This window comes from Poecilia mexicana, unplaced genomic scaffold, assembly GCF_051168715.1.
Source record: "Poecilia mexicana isolate PSO_F unplaced genomic scaffold, ASM5116871v1 scaffold_16, whole genome shotgun sequence".
Lineage (NCBI taxonomy): Eukaryota > Metazoa > Chordata > Actinopteri > Cyprinodontiformes > Poeciliidae > Poecilia > Poecilia mexicana.
This window is the reverse complement of record NW_028263385.1, coordinates 14,336,370-14,361,346: the sequence shown is the minus strand read 5'-3', so window position 1 is coordinate 14,361,346 and position 24,977 is coordinate 14,336,370. Positions and strand designations below refer to the sequence as shown.

The window sequence follows — 24,977 nt, the reverse complement described above, 5'->3', positions numbered from 1 at the left end:
CTGTTTATTAGGTCAGTGCGTGTCGGGTTCTCCCGCCTCTCAATCTCCTTAGCGTGTGTAAATTAGGCTCAGAGGAAGTCAGTGCTCACCAACGGCTTGCATGCAATGACACCAGACAACAGAAGCTCAACTGTTCCCAAAGACATGTTGCCATGTGACCAGGTACCTCCGGAAACCCCAAATCTGCTCCGCCTGCTCAACCAGAGGTCAAGCTGATGTCTGGCGATCAGAGCAGAAATAGAAAAAGGTCTTAGTGGCAAAATGTTTTCCTCTCCAAGACACCAACTTAAATACAATTATTTTGTTTTAAGCATATTTGCAGCTATCACTTTAAGTTGATATTCAGGCAATAGATTCATAACGCAGGACAGAAATGCTCTTCATATGTCATAGAAGCACACAGAGTTACTTCCAGGATTAAAATAAAAATCCAACAAAAACCCAGCTGTAATTCACTGCAAAGGTAGTTTGTGCTGAGCATTGACACAATGTTAGATGCAATTAATCTTCAGATCCTCCTCATCAGAAATCCACGGTGATTCACAGAGGTAGTACAGGTGTGTCGTTTCCATGGTTACTCCTGCTGTTGGCATCAATGTGAAAAAGTCATATAAACATAAATTTGAGGGGTTTGTTCCTGAAAATCATTTCCTTTTTTTAATTGCTTGAGTTTCAGTTTAATGAATGAACAAATTACTCATCTGATTTTGTTTTTTATTAACTCAAACATTTTTCCAGACAGTAGCTTCTGTGACTTTTATTAAATAATTTGAACATAAACCAAGATTTGTATCTTTAGTTTTCAGTGATACTCATGCTTTTGATTATTATATATTAAAGTAAATAAAAACAACCAATTAAATCAATAATTTCTGAATAAACCTTTTTTTAAAAAAACCTAAGACTCTCTTTCTCTTTCATACTGGGAACAGCTATAAAAACTCTTATTCGTTCTCTAGTCACTTTCTTGGACCTTTGTGAGTCAGCCAAACACTGCCACCTACTGGGAAACCGTTGTAAGTTCACAAAAACTGATTTAATACAGCCAGAAATGGGAGCATCTCTGTGATACATGCCGTAGTATGAGACCCTAACAAGAAAATAAAATATTATCAGCATCACCTGATAACTATGTTGGTCTGCAACACAGTGGTGCAGTTAGCTGCTGTTGCCTTTGGGCAAGAAGGTCAAATTTTGGTCTGGGGTATTTCCAGGGGTGAAAGTAGGGGGGTACGGTAGGGTACTGCGTACCCCTAAAAGATTTAGCGGGGGTAAGCAGTATCTGAAAGAGAGGGGAGCGGCTGTAAAAGATCAATGGCTTCACTGAGCAGCTGTGAGTGCACCCACTAATCAGCCGTGATTGATTAGTTTTTCAAGAACAATCTGACTTAATCAGTGAATAATTAGCTTTTCCTCCCCCATTTCATATTGTTTCTGAACTGTTCTTTGTTAGAGCAGGGCTGCTATCGCGGAAGGTTTTGAGTCGATCTCGGCATTAGGTGACAAACTGGACGCCGCCAGGACGCTGAGACCAGCACGTCGCCCTCTGACTCCTTATCAAAACGTTCATAACTTTATTAAAAACAACAACAAAAAGTCAACAAAACGTTTTTCAAATTAATGACCCAACAAACAATAATAATCTCAGTGATTATTGTTTCAACAAGGTGTTACGCAGTTCTGTGCGTTTCGGTTCCGTTATCAAAATAACGAGCAGAGCAGAAGTTTAAAATTAACTAATCCACCACCGCTGTGTTTAGTCGCAAAATAAATAGATATCAAGCCTGAAAACCTGATATCGTAACGGAATAAATGTTTTAAACGTAATCTGTGCTCGGCTCGAGGAGCGAGCGGTTGCCACGGCAACGGGTGTGCTTAATTAAACGACAAAGAGAGAGAGAGAGTAAAAAAGTGCGAATGGTTTAGAGTTGATCACCTGTTCAGTGCCGTATTTCTGCCTGGAGTTTGCATGTTCTCCCAAATGATTAATATGTGTCTGATGAAACTGGAACCTTTGAGCCACAGAATGAAAAGATACGGCAAAGAGACGCTGCTGAGCATCGCCATAGCAACACTGCGAACATTGTGAAACATGGTGGTGGCCTCATTATGCTCATGGTCCGGAGGTGGAGCCTGGATTTTTGTCAAGGTGATTGAAAGTGGGAATGGGTCCAAATAACAGTCTGAACAGGAAACTGTAGAAAGCTGAATGTGAAGAGGGTTTTTATTATTATTGTTATTATTATTATTTTAGCAACATTTCAGTCCGTTTTTTAAAAATGTTTGTTCTTGGTCTACTTTTGTGTTTCTTTTTTAGGGGTGCACCACCAAATCGACCAGCCGATGAATCCGATTTCCTTAATTTTGGGAGATCGGTGATTGGCCGATACTTATATTTGAAGCTGATCTTATCCACTGATCATCAGCAAAGGTGTTAAAATCAGCCACTGTCCTCGTTTTCTCTGCAGTGAGAGAGGTTTGACTGACAGACCGAGTGTTACCACCTCAGCGACTTTCTTGCTATACTTAGCAACATTTCAGAAAAATAAATTGTAATCAGCAGATCAAGCTTCTTATAGAATGATGAGCGACGGTCGGCCAGAAAACTGCAATTGGTGCGCCTCTTATTTTATTACTTATTTCTTCGTATTTTTCTTTTGAAATTGCTTTAAGTGAATTTTATTTGACGTGTTTTAGACTAACAAATGATCCGTTATCTAAATGTTTCAGGACAGACTGCAGAATTTGACCTCTTTCTCCTGAATTATCAACTAAATAAAACACTGATGAGGGACAAACAAAGTTAAAAATTGGAGTTTCCTGCAGAAACCGACTTGCTCAATTATTCTTTCCTTTTTTTCAAAGTGTCCTCTGCGTCACCTTAATTTCCTGAGCGAGTGTTTAATCTGTGACTCTGCTTGTGGCTGTAAATGAAAGGCCAGGCTGTGTCCGTGTCGGGCCTCCTCTTCCTCCTCCTCCTCCTCCTCCTCCCGGCGCATGGAGCAGGAATGTGTGATGGGCCGGCTGTATGTGGGCCGGCGATAGGCCCGGCTCTGCTGCTCTCTCTCTGTCTTTGGCTTAAAAAGTTCAAGTCATTATTCTCCTCCTGCTGCTATTCAGATGAAGTCCCATTGGCTCATTGTTATTCTGCCCAAGTGAGAGAGGGGGACTCAGAGAATGGGAGGCTGACTGGGGTTTCCAACGGCTGGGTTGCTGGTTGTACTGGTGCAGGTTTTGGTTGTGGCTCTCTGGTCAGTTTTCTCTCTCTCTCTCTTTCTCTCTCTCTCTCTCTCTGCAGGCGTGAAGGCATGTTGATAATCGGCTCAGTAATGAGGAAAAGGTACTGAATGGCACCGAATATCTGACCCCAATTCCCGGGAGAAAAAAGAGAGGCAAAGGCAGGGGAGAAAAAAGAGGAAAGGAGAAGGCCATGTGAAAAAAGGAGGTGGAGGGGAGGTGAGATTTAGTGCTCTGCTGGATGAAACAACCCCCCACAAACTGACGGAGAGGGAAAGTAGTCTAATAGGAAGAAAAGAGGGGGAGTTATAGCTCATTAAACCCCTAGAAGACATGCTGCAAGCTTTTTTCATTTCCTACAAAGAACCCAGAAAAGGTATGTAACTTCTTCTTTTATTATTGCAGTTCAATTCTTGAGCTCAAAGCTGGAGATCAGCTTTTAGTTCTCTGAAAAAGTAAAAAAAAAAAAAAAAAAGTGTTTAAATAGTTTCTTCAAACATTTCCTGCACAGCTGTCTTAATGAGTAGAAGAAGCAGGTTTATTTGCAGCAACATTTTTGATGTACTTATGCAGCCTCAGGTGCAAAAACGGTGGATTTAAGCGCAACTCGCTGCTCTTGCTTTAATACGAAAACATCGTTTGATGGTGCAAAATGTAAATGCATGAATATCTCACAGAAAGGTATAGTAGAAAATGAAAAGTTGGAAGCAATATCTCCAAATTACTAGTGATTTTTGCATAAATTTTGTGCATGAATTTCTTACTGTTACTGTCAGTGGCTTAGCGTGTGCATTCTGATCAGAAAACGCATGAAGTTAATTCATCCAAAAGCTACATATTTTAGTTTTAGTTTATAACCATGCACCTAAATCAAGCTGCTTTTCTCTTTTTGAAGAAAAATCACATGAATGCATCTTCTGTATCACTTCCCAACCACCTGCAGACCTTTCCTGTCGGATCCTGAAACAAGCAGCACTTTATTTCTCAGATTTAACCCCAACGAAGCTAGAATATCCTCACCTAAAAGCTTCGTCCATTTCACATATAAAAAGGACATACTTTGACCAAAGCTCCCACTTCTCCACCTTTTTTTTTCTCCCCCAATTAGAAACCACAGACTTCACCAGGGTGGCCCTAATGAGCAAGACTGTGGAAATGTTTTCTTTGTGTCCTGTAGCATTAGTTGATCTGGGTCAACATTTTCTCTGTAATCTCGCTGTGATTACAAAGGAGGGGTGCGCAGGGAAAACCGGGTGAGTCTTTTTGCCATTCAGTCCAGACTGGAAATCCTCTGACCCCTCTGGGCGGCTCGTTCCCCCACTCTGCACAGGAAACGTAGACGTCGCCTGTTTGTTCAGCGCTCTGACACCTGTGACTCGGACTGGAGGAGCCCATTGTTCTCATCTGAACTCGATTGGCACATGAATCTTGGAGAAATATTTGGGTTGTGAAGTGATAATGCAGAAAAACAGAGATGGGATCCGTGTGAAAATAAAATTGTCCTCAGATGAAACCCAAGACGCTGCCTGTCGCTTGTTTTGATAGCTCCAGCGGCAGCTCTTCTGTTTAAATCCCTCCTTAAAGAGAAAAGTCGGGATATTTACGAGGAGAAACCGAAAAAGTTTCTTTGGTAGATTCGTAGGAGATGCTTTAGACGTCTCTGGATTTAAGTTCATCTCTTCTTTTTCAGATCATCTGTGAAGTTTAGACAGTCGAGCAACCAAGAAACAGGAGAACCAAACCACAAACAGCAACAATGTCTCGAACTGAAGAGATCAACAAGATGACAGAAAATGTCTACAAGGTATAACTGCATCACCTTTTATATTTGGTTCCAGTTTTACAGTGTTTTCCTGAAACCTTCATGGAATCTGTTGGTAAGCTTCTCGCAATAAGAAATTTATCGCATAATAAATTAACGTTAGCTCAATAATTTCCATTCGGATGATTCGGATGATAGTTGTTTTTGCTTGCTGTGCTTTATTTTGGATGTTTAAAATGTTTTCCAGCTCATGTGTGGAGTGATCTGTACAAATTTAACGTTTATTAGTCTTCGAGGGGGCAAACTTGCATCATTATTAATTGAAAATAGTCTCAAAATGACAATATTATATTTTATTGTAATAATTTTTGTGACAATTTCTTACCCACAAACAAAACCCTATGTTTTGGGAACGTACCTGTTTAGGTCCAGGGTAATAAGTAGTTAATAATTAAGATTTTGGGAGTCTAGAAAGAGACTTTTAGTTTTTTAGGTAATGTTTGATAGATTCCGGAAAAGTGAGCATCAAGTTCCTTAAAAGTTATATGAAAATAGCTCATAACTTCCAGGAAACCAGACAGCACATTCTAAAAAAGGGACCAGTAAGATCTTAAGAACTGGCCAGTAAGTTCTGGGTAAATCACCAGTAAACTCAGTAAAATAAAAATAAAAAAATACCTGGTATGTGAGACATTTAATAGTTTCATATTCTACTGAAAATCCCATTAATACTTTGTAGATGTGTTTTCACATATTTTCTCTATATGATTGTATTTCATGAATTTATGATCAATTGATGAAGGTAGTTGGATTTAATACGTATTTTTTCTACACTAATCGGGCTTTTGCCTCTTCCTGCATTGCTATCATTAATATTTTTTTACTAATATCTTTGATCTGTATTTTAATTGTGCAGACTAAACTAAAAGGTTCTGTAAAGTTGCCTCCAAAGATCCAGGACAGTTTAAGTTCTTTAAAAGTACAGACTGCAACATGTATTTGTACCACAATCAGTCTAGTTGGCTAATCGGTGAAGATCAAATTAAACATTTTATTTCTAGTCCCAAACCTTTTTTTAGATTGTCGTCATTTTAAAACTTTAGAGATTCGGCCTCTGCTTCCAACTTATCTGGGTTTACTGAAAGAAGATGAGCTTTACATTCTCCTGCTGATCGGGTATTAACTATTCAGATCCTCACCCTAAACATCCTGAACTTCCCCTTTAAGAAATCAGTTTTTTGTGCCAACAGGGCATCCTGGACCAGTTCAACCCCAGTCTGAAGAACTTTGTCACCATGGGAAAACACTATGAGAAAGCTCTGACAGGTTGGTCCATTTTCCTGGGATGTGTCAGAATCATTCAGCATTTATAGGCTGACATTCACTCTGTGTGCTGCAGGAGTGACGGTGGCTGCAAAGGGCTACTTTGATGCTCTAGTGAAGCTCGGGGAGCTGGCCAGTGACAGCCAGGGCTCCAAGGAGCTGGGTGAGTCTGCAGCTGAAGAACCCGGTGGAGTTTTTGATCGTTAAACCGGAGTAGATCGTCACGTAGGGAGTGTTTGTGAGATGGGGAAACTCTGAGGGAAACAGAGGGGAAAGGGAGAGAGTAGAGCCATTGTTGGGAGATTAACAACACCACATGATCTCATTGTAATGCTGAAAACGGCGGGGGAGGCAGGCAGGAGTGTCGGAGGGCGAGCTGCCAGCGACCACATACTACAGCGCCGTGTGACTGCGGGAGGGACGAGCACTGACCGACACTTTGTTCATGAGAAACTGTGTCAGAGCAACGACTTCTGGTGCTTCCTGACTGGCCTGTCGGGCCGCTTTGGAGAGGTTCTGTTGGAGACTGAGTTTGTCCACATTACACTGTAAACATTAACTTTCGGGGCTTTTTATTGGAACCAAAACAAAGTGGAGCAAAGAAGAACTTTAACTGGACAGCTTAGTGACAAAAATGACTTTTGTTACTAAAGATAAAGCTCTGGAAACATAACCAGTAAATGTAGAAATACAAAGATCATATTTTTAATAAAAATTTTAAAGTACCTAGATAAAATAAAACATCAATCACTATTTTTGCTAAAATTATGAAAATCTTACACATAAATAATATAATAAAATCTGAATATATAATAAATAATTTTATAGTTAAACTAAAAGCACAGCTTATTGGTCCATCTAGGTTAGGGCTGCAGCTTATCGATTATTCTATTGATTATTCCAACAATTAATCCGTCAATTGTATGAAAATAAAACTGCAACAACATAGTTTTCCTTTACTGAACACTTGATCATTCGTGGTAAAAGATGCATCTGCAGCTAAACATCAACATGTGAAAAGCTCAGTCCTTTCTGCTTGACTTCACATCAACACAGCGTAGAGCTAATCTGCAGATTATTTGTTTAGATTAACCAATCAATAATTGGATAGCAGAAGGTGGTTAGTAGAAGAGATTTATTTCACAGAATTTGAAGCAGCTGAAATTAAAACCGCCTCTAAAGAAGTTCTGGATAGAAATGTTACAGACAAAGGTTTCTGTTTTGTCTTAACTATAAATTGTACAGATTATTTGTACAGTTGTGGCTTAATTACTGGTCTGAGAATATTGCCCTTTCAGCAAATTACATTTTCTTTTAAGTCTGTGTACTCCAGCTAGTGATTAATTGTTGGTCATATAATTCATTAAAATGCTTCTTTTCTAACTTCCTGCAGCGGGTTTTCTGTGCTGCAGTGCTCACACTGGTGTGTAAATATGATCAGTTGATAATTCAGTTTTTTAATTCTCTATAACAGTGCAACACAATGACAACATTAGTATTTCATCTCATCAGCACTAGCTGCTGTTTGTGTACAGAAATTCAACCATCCCAAGATATGAGAGGCTATAGAACCAGTTTATTGTTTGGATTTTTATTTTCATATTTAAGTGTTTAACTCCATGAGATAATGCATCTCTGTTTTGTGTGTAACCTGCATTATGTTGACAGTCTGTTTTTGCTGTTTAGGGGACACGCTGTTTCAGATGGCCGAGGTTCACAGGCAGATTCAGGTTCAGCTGGAGGATGTGGTGAGGAAATCAATCCTCGTTATTGTCAAACAACAAGACTACTTTTATTTAGCACTGTTTAACCACCATCTGAAAAAGGACAAAAGCATAGTTTTTTGAATAAATATGCTTAAAATCTTTGACAGGCAAACATTTCTCTGGTAAAATGCTTGTGACATTTAACAAACTTGTTGCTTTGCTTCGTTGCAGCTGAAACTGTTTCACTCTGAGATGCTTGCCCAGCTGGAGCAGAAGCTGGAGTTGGACATTAAATACCTCACAGTGAGTTCATGCTTTTGCTTTTTAATTATTCAAGAAGTAAAGCCACATAAGAATAATAGAGTAGTTCACGGTTTCCCCCAGAAAACTTGCTAAGCCCGGAGCTCAAGGCACCAGGGCAGAAGTCATTCATCCAGCTGTCCGCTGGGTTTTGGAGTGAAAAAATGTTTAAAGTTGATATGAAATTTGAAAATATTGCTTGATAATTATGTGTTATTGGAAGATTAACACCTGAACACTAACTATAAAATCTTAAAAAAGACAGTCACTAAAAATACTGAAATAAATAAACAGTGCTAAGCCTGGTGGAGGCACAAGTAAAGCCTGGTGGCCCGCCAGGCTTATAATACACTAAACCCTGGTAGTTGTTACTTTTTTTGCTTTCTTCTTCTTGTATGGATACTTTTTGAAAACGTTGAAAAATGTGAAAATCTGTTTTTCACCTATAAATAGATTATTTAGAGATTACTGGTCTGTTATTGTTGATAGCTCTGAATAATAAACACATTTTTCAGAATCTCCTCAGAAATAACGGGAGTAATGTTGTTTATTTTGATTGTTGAGAATAATAGAAATGTGAGCATTTGAAAACCGAAACACAATTTCTTATGTACTTGACTTAACCTATCTTTTTAAAAAAACAAACCAAACAGTTTTTGCCTTGTCATAATGAGGCACAATGTGTATTTTACACAGTTTTAAACAGAAGAAATATTGTCAGAAACTACTAGAGGGTGCACAAAACTTCACTTAATCACATACTGACAGGCTGGTATCATTGCAGACAGATATGAGTTTATATAGATATATATTTTTAAATGTGTGTGTCTCCTGTCTCTGCCTCTGTTTTCAGGCCACTCTAAAGAAGTACCAGAGTGAGCGAAGGTCTCAGTCGGAGTCGATCGAGCGCTGTCAGTCCCAGCTGAAGAAACTCCGCAGGAAGAGCCAGGGCAGCCGTCACCCAAACAAATATGGAGACAGAGAGATGCAGGTAAAGCGACATTTACAGCCCTAACTGGGTCTAAATTGGTTCCTGAAAAGCTGCAAAGCAAAGTTTATTAGGGAGACAAAGCCCTCATTCACAAATCCTAAACATTTCTCAGGATTACCACAGATTATAAATCAGAATTAGGCGAGTGATTCTGTGCGAAGTGGGCCAGGATATGATTTAAAAACAATCATATTCAGCTGGATTTACAGGAAACAAGAAACTCAGAACAAAACCTGTATTTTTTCTAACATGTTTAACATGAATATGTTAAATATATATTTAGTTATACTGAAGAATTAAGCTAATAAAAATAGAGTAGAAAACATTTTTAAACGTTAGTGTAAATATATACTGTTTCTGGTGAGGAATAAATTAGGACACACACACACAGATTCATCACATCCAGCAATGTTTCTCTGCACTTTAAATAAGGTTTCCTCATGTCATAAAGTCTCTGCTCTGGTTACCAGATATCGTCAAAGTTCACTTTAAAATCCTGCTGGAAATGTTTAGAGATTTGCCAGGTCAAGCTCTTAATTACATTTCTGACCTGTAAAAGCATTACACCTAAACTTAGAACCTCAGAGAAGCAACCCAGAGACTACAGCTGATTCTTCAGAACCATTTTAAAAGCACTTTGTTAACCAAAGGAGGTGGCACCATTAGGAGGAAACTTTGTTGCTTTCTTTTGTTTACTGAGTAAAATTTGTTTTGTTTATGTTGGTGTTTGAGTGCAATTCAAACACCATTAATTTAAATAAATTAAAAAACTAATATTTTGTAAACGCTTTAATGAAGCGATAAATGAAAGACCTGCCTTTTTATTTATAGTTGACGTTAAAGTTTGTTTTTTATTATTATTTGAAATGCATGCATATACTGAGGCTTAAGGTGAAATCTGTTGGCTTTTGCTTCAGTTTGTGGAGCTGATGAGTCGTCGACAAGGCGAGCTGGACGCGCTGGTGGCGACAGGCTACAAGTCTGCACTTACAGAGGAGAGAAGAAGATACTGCTTCCTGGTGGACAGACAGTGCTGCGTCACTAAGCTGCTCATTAACTACCACTCCAAGGTGACCTGCTCACGTTTATTTACCTCTGTGTGTTTTTATACCTGTCCTCACTCAAACACAGATGTTTTCATCTTTCTGCAAATTCACTTAATAGATTTTCCTTTCTGTCTGCCTCAAAAAGCAAATCCACTTTCACTTTTACGTGGTAGGTCAAACAAAAGTGACCGATCATGCTTAATTGAACAGGTTAGGGTAGGCCTATGAGCTACAAAATAGGTTTATTGCATTTCTTGAACAAAATGATTCTTAGACAATGAGATTTTAATCTGGTCAGTTCTCAACTTTTACACTCGCACTTGAAAATGGCTGCTAACAGATTAGCAATTTTATAACCGTACATTTTGGAAAAGCAGAAGTGGAGCCTCCTGCACAACCAACACAAAAAATCAGCAACTAGTTTCTGAATAGGAAGTCAACAGCAAAACACTTGTCTTTTCCAGCAGCCATTGTTCACCACATAAAGCGGTAAAAACCAGCAGACCAAACATGCTAGAGCTCCACTTGGGTTGCTAGGTGACGGGCTGGGGTTGCTAAGTAACGGCGTAGTGCCAGTGGATTGTGACTTAACAATCAGGAGGTTTTTGAAACAGGTCATTTTCCACACACCAAAAGAGGGATTTTCCAAAAAACATGTTGGTTTTGTTAAACGCTTTTACTGTTTTTAGAAACCGTTGACCAAGTGGAAGTGGAAAATAAAACGTTGAGCTCTGCTTTGAAAGGTGTTTTCTGATGCGATCCAGGTGAGAGAGCTTCTGTCGCAGAAACTGTCGTCCTGGCAACAGTCATGTTCTCAGCCCACGAAGCTCCCGGAGCGGGCCCTCAACCTGCTGCGTCACACCGCGCCGCAAGCCCCAGGGGCTGCTGGGATAGCTGAGGTCCTCCGTCACACCAAGCTGGGTACCGCTCAACCAGAGCAGGTCAGATCTTGTTTTTTTTTTCTTCTTCTTCTCAAAGCCTAATTCTTGGGTTGGAACTCACTTACTGTCAAAACAACCTCTGATTGTGTCAAAAATAGCATTGTTTTATGTTTGAAACATTTTACTCCTTCTGCTTCATATGACTCTGTTTATGTTGTTTAGATCACCTTTACTTATTTTACTTGTTTACTACTATTCTATTTCTTAGTAGTATCTTATAGTGTTTGTAAAAGCCCATAGGAAAAAGTATTGGAAATTAGCTCATGCTACAGGCATGGGAGCGCTTTTTTATTCAGTTTGCCTATGTTATTGTGAGCTACTGGAAAATACGTCTAAAAAAAAAAACTTATCAGAATATAAACGTTTCATGTCAGCTAATGTTGATCATTTGTGATAGATAATTATTGATTAGTTTTTTGTTTTAAATATTACAAACATGTGATGTGACCTGTCCACTTTAATCCAGTTTTCACTCCACGCCGTTTTAAAAAAAATCATTTTTAAGCAATTGTGAGGCTCAGTGGCAAAACCTGAAACTTCTGCTGCTCAAGTTACTCAACAGCTCGTTGCTAGGTAACCACAAGTTACTCAGCAAGTTGTTGCTAGGTAACCAAAGAGAGAGTGAGTTTAGTTGATTCCACCAACCTTGCTCGGCTGGCTGAGAGGTTGAGCAGCTAAAGTCTTTCCTCTGCCTACATCTCCCAGACTGCAGTGCGGTTCTGGATTGGAGTTCAGTGAAAATATTCTATATATTGAATATTCAATATTCTATCAGATGTATTATCTATTGATATTAATCCTGTGTTTATTGTGACATATATTTCTACTGATTTACTGTCCAGCCCTTTGTTATTATACATTGTTCCCAATCAGACTTAATAGATAAATAAAAAAATATAAGTGTACATTTTTTAATTTTGTCAGCTTCCTCGGCTTTATCCCTCATTCCATGAGACTACTAAGCTTTTCATTATTATTTATTTACTTATTTATTTATTGTTGGAGAATTGCAGCAAAATTTTAAGTGAAAGACAATAAAGTCTGTCTCTGTCGACGTCTGTCTTCTTGTACTCAGAAGTAACTGTCCAACGAAACTGTAAACCAGCGGTGTCAAACTCATTTTCATTTTGGGCCGTATCAAAAATCTGAATGTTTTTAAAGAGCCGGTTGTTCCAGAATATATTGATAAAAACCATTAAATTGTTAAAATATTTATAAATAGCTGTTTCAGCATTCAAGTGAAATTATGTTGAACATCCTTTCACACTGATCAGCCGAACCAAGACTTTGTGATTGTTTTTGTGTTTTTTTGCAATCAAAATCATAGCTTTTTTGGTGATAATTTAGAAATATTTGTAAGGAATTTCTAAGATATTTGAGCTAATATATGATGTTAAATGTGACCTTTTATTATTTGCTGTATCAGTCACATATATAACTTGACATCAAGTGAGGATGAGGCAACCACGAGTTAAACCCAAAGTTTTTGGCCAGTTTTGAGAAAAAATGTCAGTAAAACCAGAAAATAAGTTGGGAACCGTTGATTTTGTGTGAATTTTGGGTATTTGTGAAAAACTGGAAGGACTTATTGATGTAATCTGGAGTCTAGAGGGCCACATAAAAAGCTATGGTGAGCCAGATTTGGCCCCCAGGCCTTGAGTTTGACACACGTGCTGTAAAGGAACAAAATGAATGGCATTTCTGCTTCTTCTTCTCTAGTTTTCATGCAGTGTTATTTGATTTTCAGAGAGTTTCCATCCAGGAGGTTCCTCCTCTGCTGAATGGAGACTCAAGCCGCTCCCAGCAGCCGCAGCAGCAGCAGCAGCAGCAGCAGCAGCAGCAGCAGCAGCGATCGCTCCCCTCTTCCTCCTCCTCCCACAGCGACTCTGGTCCTCCTCAGGGCTCCCCTCACGCTTTCCGCACTGCCTCTTCCACCGCTGCAGCTGCTCCTGGGTCTTCTCGGGGAGCTTCTCCTCAGCACACCAGCACCCCCCTAAGCACCTCAGTGAGCCCCCTCTCCGATGCCGGCCCATCTGCGTCCGACACCGCCACCTCTCTCCTCCTGGCCTCCAACACGTCCAACCTGTCCCCAAGCCTCATCCCTTCCACAGTGATGTCCCTCAGTCAAATCTCTCAGAGCAGCAGCTCCTCTCAGGGCATGACCCTCCCCATCCTGCACAGCGCCCCCCACAGTCCACCGCTGTCCCACAGCGCTCCTCTCTCCAGGGCTTTGACCCCGGTACAGCTGCTGCACCAGCAGGTCGGACCCGGCGGGAGCCACACGCTCTCTCCGTCACACAACCCCTGGCTGCTGAAATCTGGGGACGTTTCTGCTACCGCAACGCTGCCTCTGCCAAGGAGACCAGTCAGTGAAATGAGGCTGGGTGGCTTTCAGGGTAAGATGCTGGTTTTAATTTGCTGCATGTTTGTTTGGTCCCCAAACTGAAGTTAACAAAATAACAAAAACTGAAATCGACTAGCCTGCCCATTGCTTCCTGTGCTCAAAACAAATCTCATTTACAGCACCACCTGGGTTTTCTTCCCTTTGCTTAATTTCCTGCAGTAAATTTTCCACTGGGCCAATCAGGGAACAGGAGAAGTTACTTTGCCGTTTTGAATTCTGCTCCTAAAAATTAACCAAAGTGTGAAAAAAAACTAAAACTACTACTGTAGCTAATTAAAACTAAGCAATATTTAATTATAAGCTATAAGGAGTTTCTTTGAAAAATAATGACAATATTAATTAAAAATAATTTTAAAAAAATCCACCCTTCCCTTGAATCTTCCTTCTGATTTCTCCATCTTACTCTTTACCAGGCTCCAGTCTTCCCAGAGTGCTTCCGTTATCTGGAGTGACCCACGTGGAGGCCTTGTTCGCTCACACACCTGGAGCGTTGGACGGTGCTGGAGGAAGTTTAGGAGGCGGGGCTTGCTTACTTCACTTCCTGCCCGGGGATAACATCACCCTCCTCATCTCTGAGCCCAGAGACGGGTGGCACTACGGTCAAAACGAACGCACCGGACGGTATGACGCTCTGCCGCTTCACAAAAAAACTGATAAAGTTTCTACTGTTTAAAGGCGACTTGTTATGCTTCCTGGAACAGGTTGGAATAGGTCTGTGGTCCATACAGAACATGTTCATAACAGTTTTTGCTTAGATAATCAGATGTCAGTCTGGTCAGTTATGTGTATTTTGACCTCTTTTCAGAATGAGACGTTTTATGGCGTCTTGTCACTTTAAATCCTGATCAGCTGCTGCTGGCCACGCCCCCTAACTCAACGTTTACACAGATTCACAATTATACAACCGTATATTTTTGAAAAACACTCGTCTTTTCCAGAAGTAAAACCAGTTGGCAAAAACATGCTGGAGCTCCATTTGAGTTGCTAGGTAACAGGCGGGGGTTGCTAGGCAACAGGGCTGGGCCTGGCTGGGGTTGCTAATGGCGAATGTCACTTAACAATCTGGAGGTTTTTAAAACGGCTCATTTTCCAGACACCATAAAACTTCAACCTATTGCCAGCAAACACCTGGGTGGTTTTTTTATGTGCTTGGGCGTTTTTTTAGTAACAGTAGAGACCCAAATGGAAGTACAAACAAAATGCAAAATGTAATTTTTTTTAACAAAAGAAACTATCCTGTTCAGATCTGTCTAGGCTAAGTATCCAAGATTTTGAACTAAGGATTAAATGTTGCCAGGACTCTTTAATCACAGAAATAGTTATTAAATTAAGCCTTAATTGGAACCGAGAAGCATTTTCCATTGATTTGACTTTTTAAAAAAGCAATAGAAAACTTGCTTTTGAGTGTATTTGTTGTGCTTGGTTGCTCGTATGTTCATTAAAAAACATCCTCTGCTGTTTGGCTTGTCAGTCTGCCTCAAATATTTACTTTTTTTCCAGGAAAGGCTGGTTCCCTTTCTCCTACACCCAACCGCAGCACAGCAGAAGGGATCACCTTGAGGGGTACGAAGACAGAAAGCAAAGATTTCTCAAGACATTTGGCATCAATGATGACAATGGAGTTTCCCTATTCCTGTTCACTAGTTTCTATTTTCAGTTTAGCTGCAATATTATGTCATTTATGTGTTTGGTTCAAATGTAATTGTTGCTCATTTTGATGTTAAACCTTGCATTTGATCTGAACATCTTTCATAACAAAAGCAGCACAGAAAACCAGGTTATATAATAGATTTTGGTTCATTTTTTCCTTTCTGTCATCTTCAGCCCAAAACTTTTTTTCCAATTTCCAAAAGTTTGTTGACGATTTTACTCAATATCAACATTTCTCTGGTTTCATTTTGCCTCCTCATGTCGTTCTTTCTTCTCCATTTGACATTCCTCTGTAGCTCTCTCTTGCTATCGAAGGCTAACAGCACCAGCACCGGACAACTTGACAAGCTGGTGTCTGCAGGTCTCCCTGCCCTCACCCCCGAGTCTGAGGAGGAGCGCTCCCTCCCTCCTCAGAGGGTCAGCACCTTCCGTCCGCGCCCCTACAGCATGGCCGACAGCAACAAGGTGAGGCGTTTAAATTGTAGAGCTTCACAGCCTCGTGTTTTCTAGTGATTTAATGTTTTTGACGACAAGTTTCTTCTGGTTTGCAGATCACATCAGACTTAAGAGCTTCACCACCATCACCCACCAGGTAATGTTTGGAGAAACTAAAGTTTAATTTAGAAACTGAAAATAAATATAACGCAGCTTGCAAAAAAAATATAAACGTCTTGTGTGAATCTGTACAATCTGTGACTGACTCTACCCAGTATGTAATTAGTGATGTTTTCATAATCCTGTGACCAAGAAGCTAGTTTTCTACGTTCTGTCAGAGAGTACCAGTTTATTAATAAACTAACTGAAAGCTTTGTTTCAGGCCCAATCCCTTTGCTCACGTCCGCCTCAGAAAAACGGTCACCAACGATCGCTCGGCTCCCATAATCGAGTGACGTTGCTGTTCATCTGTTCATCGAGCCTCAGGTTCAGTCCTGGAAGCTGCACACTGTGCTTGCAAACTGTGATTAACTTTTGTCTTTTTTTTCTCAGTTGAATCATGTAAAATGTTTGTGTACAATGTTTAAAACAAATATGCTTTTTAGCTAAAAAAAAAAAAAAAAAAAAGAAAATGTTTATTTGATTTTGATTTAATTGTAAGACATGGAAATCCAGTGCAACAGAAATGTGCCAATTAAGATAAATTGTAAATTTGTTTCTGTTTGAGAGCATCATGCTGCATTTTACTCTTCAGAAATGTGACTAAGCTGTGGTTAGCTCTAAGATGTGAAGTGTGCCTTTTGTTTCTTATTTTTATTTTGTGCCATATTCAGAAAAGTGTTAAAGTTCTGGTGCAACATGGACTGGATCCTGTCACAAAAGGTTTCACACATCGACCACAGAAGTATTATTGGGACGAGGACCGGCTCCTTCTCTACAGCGCTAAATATTTTTCAAAAAAGCTTCCATGTTTGTTGCATTTTAGTGAAAGACGGCATTTAAATGCTTTTAATTTTTATTTTATAAAGTTAATTGTTTAGATAAAGCACAGGGCATATTTTAATGAAACTGAGACAATAAGTTGGTTTGTTTAAATTTTGATAACCATAAATAGGAAGTGACTAAACGCACAAATCTTAATTCCAGTTAACACTAATGTTTCTGCTGCTGTAACATTTTCTATTTGTCGTTGCTTGTGAAGGTTTTCAGATTATTTTAACTTGCTTCCTTGAATCAGGATGCAAAGAACAGAAACTCATTCAGCGTTATTTTTTTTAACTATGACAATGTGGCTCCGATTCAGTACTCATAAACTTGCACACTGTGAAGCTGAACAGGTGAAGGTTAAAAGGAAAAGTGAATTTTTATTTAGAAGATGGAAAGTTGGGGAGGATTAAAAGTTTAGGAAACGAGGAGCTTGCATTTTTAGTCTGGATTTTATGTCTTGATTCCTTTTCAGACCTAAATCTAAAGCTCTCCACCATCTATAGACTAGCTGATTGTAGATACGCGTTTACGAGTCAGACTGAGCAGAATCTTAAAGAGTGATGTGAAAGCCAAGGAGGAGGACATGACTGAGCTCACAGTGGAAGTGTTTTCAAAGAAAGTGAAGGAGAAAGCATACAGGAAGTTGACCTATGTCTAAGCAAGTATTTGTCAAACTGAAGTCATATTCAAGGATGTATGAGAATAAAAACATCCTTTGTGCAAAATAAAAATTATTATTCTCTTCTGTATTCAGTCACTGTGACATTCCAGCACCTTAAAGATGTAAGGTGTAACAATAACAGCACAAAATTATTTTCAACACAAAATAATGAATGTCAAAACGATTTACTGCTTGTTTTAGCTTGTAAATGTTGCTGAATAGTGACAGCACTGCATAATTCATCCAAATCTGAGGTCACTTTACCCAAGATGATACTTTGCGTAAATTAAGACCTTTTTTGTCTTCACAAAATGTAATGGAACTAATTAGTTTCTTTCAGGTCACCGGTATTTTTGTAAAGCTAAAGGAAGGTTCCCTGAAGGTTCCTGAAAATAAAGAGTAAATTTCAGACATGCATTGCATGAGAATTTTAAGGAAAGTACCAAGAAGGTTCTGGGAAAGCAGCCAGTAAGTCTGATGAAAGTTACAGGAAAGTAACACCTAAACTGCAGAAAAATTATGTTCTTCAAGAATATGTACTGCTTCATGTGCTACAATGAAAACACATTTACGGCAACGTTTTCACTTTGGTTGAATGTTTTAGTTTTTCAGCCGCTTCGACACAAAATCACTGACTGACTGCAAGTAGTTGACATTTTAAATTTCCTTTTGCAGCCTGTAGAGGTCTTGATGTCTACAAAGCTCTGAAATAAAACCACTTTATATTTCAGTTGCTTAATCTCATAGTAAGAGCGTTTTCTGTGTTTATTTGATCATAATTTCTGGAACATTATCCTCCTTCAAAACCTCATGACAACATTTTCAGCTTATTGGTTGTGACCATCAGTCTTTTTGTTAAAGTGTTATAATATTTCAAAGAGTACTTGATGCCACACACTCCAATAAAGTTCCAGAAAAACGGTTCTCTAGCATCACGTTTGTCCTTCATCATCTCAAATCTTCCACCGAATGTCACAATGCGTTTAATTCACACACAGATAGTAGCTACGGTTGAAAAGCTCTTGTGAAGACGTGGCGACCCCAAGAGGTCACTCTGTCGCAGTTCTGTTAGTGAGCTTTAATATGAGAATTTTTATTTTTCTTACCATCCTCATTGCTATGTGTCAAGGCAACATAAATTTGGGTCTATGTCATGTTATATTATCTGTGAAAATCATTCCAAGTTCCCAGAAACTACACGACCACCTTTATGTTAAAATAATGTTGTGGTTGCTTTTATTTCATAACAAATTGTTAGGAATTCAAAATTTGCACTGATAGTCTCTGAATTTTGATTTTTATTGCAGAGCAACTGAATCTATTTGGATTAATTTTACATTTTCAAGAGAGAAATTATCTTACTGAAATAAAAAATATATTCTTAGGATTTGTTACACATTTTTATCAAGCTTAACAGTGAATATGTCCAGGACTGCATGTGTTTTTTAATGGGGAGAGAACAATTTGTGTTGAATTTGTTGTTTTATTAAACATACTCACATGCAAATATAAATGCATGTAACAAACCAGCTGTAACTGATCCATCATGGTGTTAAACTGCATATGTCTGTATTATCAACAGAAACTCATAGCTTGGCTTGTATTTGGATTTAACAATTTTAAGTATTTATTGTTGGTCACCATTGTTATTTTCCCTGTTACAACTGAACTGATCACAAGTTTAAAATTACTCCACTGAAGTGAAAGTGTTAAAACTTAAACATGAACTCCTGAAGTGACACACAGGCAGCATATAACTGTGCTATGACATTATTACACTGTGATTAATGGTGAAGAAAAACAATGGATTTCTGATTATTCACATACTGTGAAATAAATGTTTATATGATAAAGGCTGACAGTATATTTGCAAAGTGATATTTTCACAGAACTTAACATTAAGTTAATGTATGTGCTTTTATGTATAAAATTTTAATTTTCAGCTTTGTTTGCTGAAATGTTAATTTATTGGGTTTTAAATCTCTCGTTGATGATGATGTATGCCTTTGTATGAACTGAACATAATTTTCCTTTACTTGAATGTTTATCAGTAACTCATAAATCTTAAAAAAAAAAGTTGGGATGAGCAAATCAGAAGTTGGTCATCTGCACCTAAAACCAAAGCAAACATCTTTCACTTTCCATTAAAAGAAACAACACATTCAGATGTAGCTGTTAGAAAATGGAATAAGAAAGGCTGAATACTCTTTTTCTCTCTGTTCAATGCTAATTTACACTTGTCCTATCAGTTTGTCAGATACACAACAAATCAATCTGACAACAGTAGGATTAAATAGAATCTTTACTGTGATGCAATTACAATTGGGCAAACTGAAGAAACACACAAACAGGAGCAGCAACAGGTATAATGCTCATTTTATAGCTTTTTAAGCCATTCCAAGCTTCTTCCTTTAGCTTCACAGGGATGTGAGGGAACATCAGGCATGTTTCCATCATCCCTCACAGGAACTAAAAAGGAATGATTAAGAAACACACACACACTTTATTGATCAGCATTATTAAATATCAAGAGCTTGTTCCACACAACTCACAAACAGAATTATACCATGACATCTGTGAAATGACGAGTTTACCTGGATAATTGTATGGCGTGACTTGATTTATCATTCCTGCGTATTTTGAATAGGGGCTGATGAATGGAAGAATAATACCTGAAAATACAGATTATTGGTAAATGTGCATGATTACAATAGCAGAAAATATAAGTCTCTTTATTTTATGTCACAATGCCTACATTTAAATGTATTAATTCACCACATAACGGAACCTGGAGTTATGTGGTGACTCCAGGTTCCACATAACTGGAGTCACCACAGTGACTCCAGTTTCTTTTAAATGATTACAATCGGTAATCATTTAAAAGTTGGATGAACATAAAAAAAAAAACTGTGTTGTGCTGATACTGTGCAGTACACCTGGGCTTCTTGCTTACCTACAAGGCCAATCCCACAGGAGACCAGGATAACTGGCTCCTTATTCCAAGCATTTTTCAGGAAAGCTCCAATTCCTGCAGGAAAACCCACGGCAGTGTTTAAAATCCGCATCAACTGCGGTGTGGCTAGCAGAATTAGCTCATGTTAGCAACACATTCAAGGTCAGAATTTTCCTTCCCTTTCAAAAGCTTACCTGTGCTTTAAAGTCACGCCAATATAAGGTTTGTCTTGATTCTAACAGTAAATGTACTATAAATAGTAACAGCATTTATTAAAGCTATCTTTAATAAATGCAGTTTAGAAAAGCCACAAAATAAACACGTACCTGCCATCATGTCCGGTGTAGCGTCAGGACAGAGGGTGTTCATGGGAAATGTAGTAGAAGGTGAAATGACGTATAATTTCTGCGTCGGTCGCACATAAACACAAAACGAGGTGAGATTGAGCCATTTTTATTTTTTGACGATCTTATTGTTTTAAATTCATTCATTTTGAATGTTTTGTTAATGATTACCTCCCAAAGAGTTTACCTAGGTAAACGGAGGTGTTTCATGCAGTTTGTAGAAAGTTTAAAGGGAAAGAAACGGCTTTTAACCGCTGCTGCTACAGCCGTGGCTAAACTGTTTATAATCTCAGAAATTACTGGCTGGTGGTTATACTGACATTTACTGGGATTTATATAGCAATTGAAAATGAATGTTCCAACTTAATGAGTTGAAATTGATGCCACACTCATCCTTTTAAGTATTGTATCTTTAAAAATATTTTTCAACGTAGTTTTGATGTTGGGTTGATGTTTTTGTTCTCTTTAGATGATGGAGGACTTCTCTGGGTTGGCTCTACCTCCTCTTTTTGGAGGACACATTCTGGAGGCTGAGTTGGAGCCTGGTGGTGTAGAGCTGGGACCAGGAGAGGTATTAATAAATATTAGTTTCTTCTGTGATAGATAGATATTTTATAGATTTTTTTGTTGTTGTATTTCTTTCTGTCAGGTGGAGCTTGACCCAGATCCAGGCGGCAGCGAGCTGCTAGAGACCACAGCTCAGGAAGACGAAGAGAGGAGAGCTCTTGACAAAAGGAAATGCCTGGTGCTGAGCAGGAGGTGCAAGGAAATTGAACAGGTGTGCGTAGTGTGTTTGTGGGTCACTTCCTGAATGCATTTCCTTTAAAATGTGACAAAAGAATCAAGTGTCTTGACAGCCATGCAGTGCCACCCAGTGAAATCTGGGTGTGGTGATGAACTCAGAGAAACATAAAGACAATTACAAGGCTTAAACCCACCTGTCTATAGTTTCCTTTGATTAATAACAACTGGAACGTCATAAAGTGTACAGTTTATTTTTCAACTTTTCAGTGGTTTCCTTTACGTTGCCACTGTAATGTTTTTCTAGTTTGTTTTATTTTCATTTTAACCAAGTAAAGCATTTTGAGTTGCCTTATTGTCAATCCGTGTTATGTTCAGGTAAATCAAAAAATCCTGGGTCGCCTTCACCAAGTGCAAAGAATTACACGACGCTTGAAGAAAGAGCGACGGTATGAAACTTCAATGTCTATATAAAGTTTTTATGCTTTGTTGCAGAACCTACCTTCAAGGCTTACGTGAATGCTCTGCTGATTTCCGCAGGTTCCTCATGAAAGCTTTAGATGCCCATGGAGATGATTACAGAAATTCCCAGCTCACCATACTGCTTGAAGTAAGAATTACGGAGATGGAGTCTTACAGAATTAACTGCCCCTTCAGTTTGTAATAAAAGTGGGATTGAAATGGGAAATGCATATTAGTGAAATATTGCTAAAAGTAGTTGTTTAGAATGAAACAAATCCAAGAGAATATAAGCTTATATCTTGTTTATTGCACTGCAATTTAGTTCTGTTTTCATTTCAAAAATTCATGTGTTTGTTTTTTCATAATAAAATATTTTTCTGGTCATCCATTCACTAAAACTTAAAAGATAAATTACTTTTTGAAACAATTACAAGGTTTCCCTCAGAAAACTTGCTAAGTTCTGATGTTAGGGCAGTCATTCATCCAGCGATCTGTCGTGTTTTTGAGTTTAAAAAAAATGTTTAAAATTGACAGGACATTTTAAAATATCACTTGATAATATGCATTATTGAAAGACTGGAAGATTAATACCTGAACACCAACTGTAAAGTCTTAAAAAATGCAAACATTTTACAAACACTTAACCCTGAATTATTTTTGTCTTTCTAATCTCTGCAGTCGAAGCTGATCTGGTAGTCCTTGAGAAATATCAGAATTGCCAAAGAATTTGCAGTATGAACAAAAATATTGTAGCTGATCAGTCAATTTGAAGCCAAAATGCTGCACATTAATTTGCTTGAGACCATCCCACTTTCACCATGACAAAACACTACAATTGTTGTAACATAATTGAATTGACCTACATTTATATGTTCTCTGCTGGCTTCAGGAAGAGCCTGGAGCCCACTTGGATCATGCTGCCGGAGTCGAGGAGGAAAGACTCAATGGTTTGTCTGGTTCCTCTGCAACTCTCCATCATGCAGCCGGACCAAAGAAGAAGAGACACAGAATTTCTCGGCAAGATAAGGACAAAGATAAGGACAAAGATCAGCAGGTCAGTGAATAAACGATGTCCAGTTTTGGTCCTCAGTGGACAGTTCCCTGTAGGTTTTAGAGTGATCATTGAGTGAGAGGTGAGGGTTCACCCTGGACAGATCACCAGTCCATCACAGTGCCACTCAGAGACACAAAGAACAAGCAGCCACACACTTTCCAGACTTAATAGCCATTTAGAGTAACCACTTAAGCAAACAGTCATGTTTTTGGACTGTGGGAGGAAGCTGGAGTATCCAGAGAGAACCCACGCAGAAGAAAAACAGACCCAAGACCTTCTTCCTGCGAGGCAACCGTACTGCCAGCTGCACCACATACTCCATGTATTGGATGTATTGAACCAGAGAAACATTAAACATGCAGAATGTTGGTCATTGGCAACACTGGAATAACTTTACTGTTTGCTTGTGATAGTAAAAGATTCAGGAAAATTTTAAACCCCTGACTGTGTTGAATAAATTGCTTATGAATAAACAAATTTTGACCTCTATCTTTCAGATTGAACCTGACGTGTCTGTGTTGGCAGAGACTCACTTTGGAGAAATGCCCAGCCCAACATCTCTGTCACACTGAATGGTGGCCAGCATATTTTTCTTGAACTTTAATTGGATAATGCAGACTTCCCTTAGTCTGACTCGGCACTATTTGTTGTTTCCCTTGAAGAAACCAAACAGACTGGACTCTTGTAAGACAATTAATGTTTACTCAATTCAGCCCAGATTTTGTATTTATAAGGTTTGTATATATGTATTGGTATGTATGTTGACTTGTGTGCAACAAGACCTAATTATGACCAATATACAGTATTGTGACCAGCTCAGGTTAAAGAGGATACGACGAAATGGAACAACAGAAATTATCTCACTACTTCCATGAATATTACAAATTTATTTCATTAGTAGCAGTGATTAAAATGTATAATCTTTTGAATGTTGGTTATTGATATTGTAAAGTTCATGTTTTTACGTGTTAAAATGACTCCATTGAGCAACTGAAGCAAATTCACCTGTTTTGTTTTTCTATCGCGTTCAATGTTAGATCATTACGATCAAGATGTAAAGGCATTCCACCTGCTTGTGGTTAAATGTCATAATAACAGCACTGTAAAAATAAAGACAGTTACTTTTGGGGTGCTGGTGAGTTAAATATGCTTCTAAAAGAGACCACAGAGTCCATCAAAAAGTGTTGAACAAAAGACTTTTGTTCAACACAAAAATGAATACAAAATTGTCTAATTTTGTATTCATTTTTGTCTCCTCTTGTCCTCATCCTGTTATGGGGACCTGTTATGACATAGTCTGGTGCCAGACCATCAAGAGCTCTCCAAGTCAAAACAAAAGTCTTACATTGCACCAGAAGGCAAAGTAGTTGCATCAAGATTGGAGTCGCAATTAAAAAAATGGACGATTTTGTCCAAATGCAGAGATATTTTGGACAACTTGCAGCTGTTCCAGGAATGTTGTGCTAAGACATGTGTAAAGTACATGGTAAAAATCCAATAATAGTCAAACAAAAGCTGGAATTATTTCCAGTTTCAAAAGTGAGATGATGGAATTTAATTTGGCAAAATTTCTCAGATGATAAAAACAACGAACCAGAAGTTTGACATGTTCATCCGAAGTACCAAAATGATTTTTTCAAAGAACCAAGAGATACAAGAGGCTCCTTTAACTCAGACATTATTTCAATTATTTCAGTTTTGTCTTCATTTAATTGAAGTAAACTGTCAGCCATCCACTGCTTTGCAGAGTCTAAACACTAGATCTAAATTTTCCTGTATCCTAGGGAAATCCTTGAAACCCCTCGGAACTGAATGATTTTTTACATAAAATCCCTGCTTAAATTTGATGACGGATAAAATTCCTGATCAAATATCAATTTCCTTAAGCGTAACTGTTATGCATTTTAGAGGTGCATCTCAGTAGATTTGAATATTATTAAAAAGTTTATTCCAGTAACCCATTCACGAAGTTAAATGTAA

At 38.5% G+C, this 24,977-nt stretch overlaps 3 protein-coding genes across 3 annotated transcripts; 2 read left to right on the top strand and 1 right to left on the bottom strand.

Annotated features, from left to right (window-relative positions):
- The first annotated feature begins 4,993 nt into the window (after positions 1-4,993).
- On the top strand, positions 4,994-17,401 carry LOC106909540 (BAR/IMD domain-containing adapter protein 2). Its single transcript, XM_088014001.1, has 14 exons — positions 4,994-5,041; positions 6,250-6,325; positions 6,399-6,485; positions 8,009-8,070; positions 8,260-8,331; positions 9,182-9,319; positions 10,237-10,389; positions 11,130-11,306; positions 13,054-13,702; positions 14,124-14,331; positions 15,211-15,273; positions 15,657-15,825; positions 15,912-15,952; positions 16,178-17,401. The coding sequence occupies exons 1-14, from the start codon at positions 4,994-4,996 to the stop codon at positions 16,248-16,250; spliced, it is 2,016 nt and encodes a 671-aa protein (XP_087870127.1). The 3' UTR covers positions 16,251-17,401.
- Positions 17,402-19,727: 2,326 nt separating this feature from the next.
- On the bottom strand, positions 19,728-20,807 carry ndufa3 (NADH:ubiquinone oxidoreductase subunit A3). Its single transcript, XM_014999671.2, has 4 exons — positions 20,723-20,807; positions 20,397-20,471; positions 20,038-20,115; positions 19,728-19,912 (listed from the first exon to the last, which is right to left on the bottom strand). Exons 1-4 carry the CDS (start codon positions 20,763-20,765, stop codon positions 19,821-19,823), a joined length of 288 nt encoding a protein of 95 aa, XP_014855157.1. The 5' UTR covers positions 20,766-20,807; the 3' UTR covers positions 19,728-19,820.
- On the top strand, positions 20,745-24,126 carry tfpt (TCF3 (E2A) fusion partner). Its single transcript, XM_014999669.2, has 7 exons — positions 20,745-20,832; positions 21,210-21,311; positions 21,390-21,518; positions 21,860-21,930; positions 22,022-22,091; positions 22,833-22,997; positions 23,495-24,126. Exons 2-7 carry the CDS (start codon positions 21,210-21,212, stop codon positions 23,567-23,569), a joined length of 612 nt encoding a protein of 203 aa, XP_014855155.2. The 5' UTR covers positions 20,745-20,832; the 3' UTR covers positions 23,570-24,126.
- Positions 24,127-24,977: the final 851 nt, after the last annotated feature.

Bases quoted from the DNA above. Each gene is read 5' to 3' on its own strand.
- LOC106909540 (XM_088014001.1), top strand. From the start codon at position 4,994: ATGTCTCGAACTGAAGAGATCAACAAGATGACAGAAAATGTCTACAAG. The intron at 5,042-6,249 runs GTATAACTGCAT...TTGTGCCAACAG, and splicing joins TGACAGAAAATGTCTACAAG to GGCATCCTGGACCAGTTCAA. The intron at 15,274-15,656 runs GTACGAAGACAG...ATTCCTCTGTAG, and splicing joins AGAAGGGATCACCTTGAGGG to CTCTCTCTTGCTATCGAAGG.
- ndufa3 (XM_014999671.2), bottom strand. From the start codon at position 20,765: ATGAACACCCTCTGTCCTGACGCTACACCGGACATGATGGCAG. The intron at 20,116-20,396 runs GTAAGCAAGAAG...CTGTATTTTCAG, and splicing joins CTGTGGGATTGGCCTTGTAG to GTATTATTCTTCCATTCATC. The intron at 19,913-20,037 runs GTAAACTCGTCA...ATTCCTTTTTAG, and splicing joins CACGCCATACAATTATCCAG to TTCCTGTGAGGGATGATGGA.
- tfpt (XM_014999669.2), top strand. From the start codon at position 21,210: ATGATGGAGGACTTCTCTGGGTTGGCTCTACCTCCTCTTTTTGGAGGA. The intron at 21,312-21,389 runs GTATTAATAAAT...TCTTTCTGTCAG, and splicing joins TAGAGCTGGGACCAGGAGAG to GTGGAGCTTGACCCAGATCC. The intron at 22,998-23,494 runs GTCAGTGAATAA...TCTATCTTTCAG, and splicing joins ATAAGGACAAAGATCAGCAG to ATTGAACCTGACGTGTCTGT.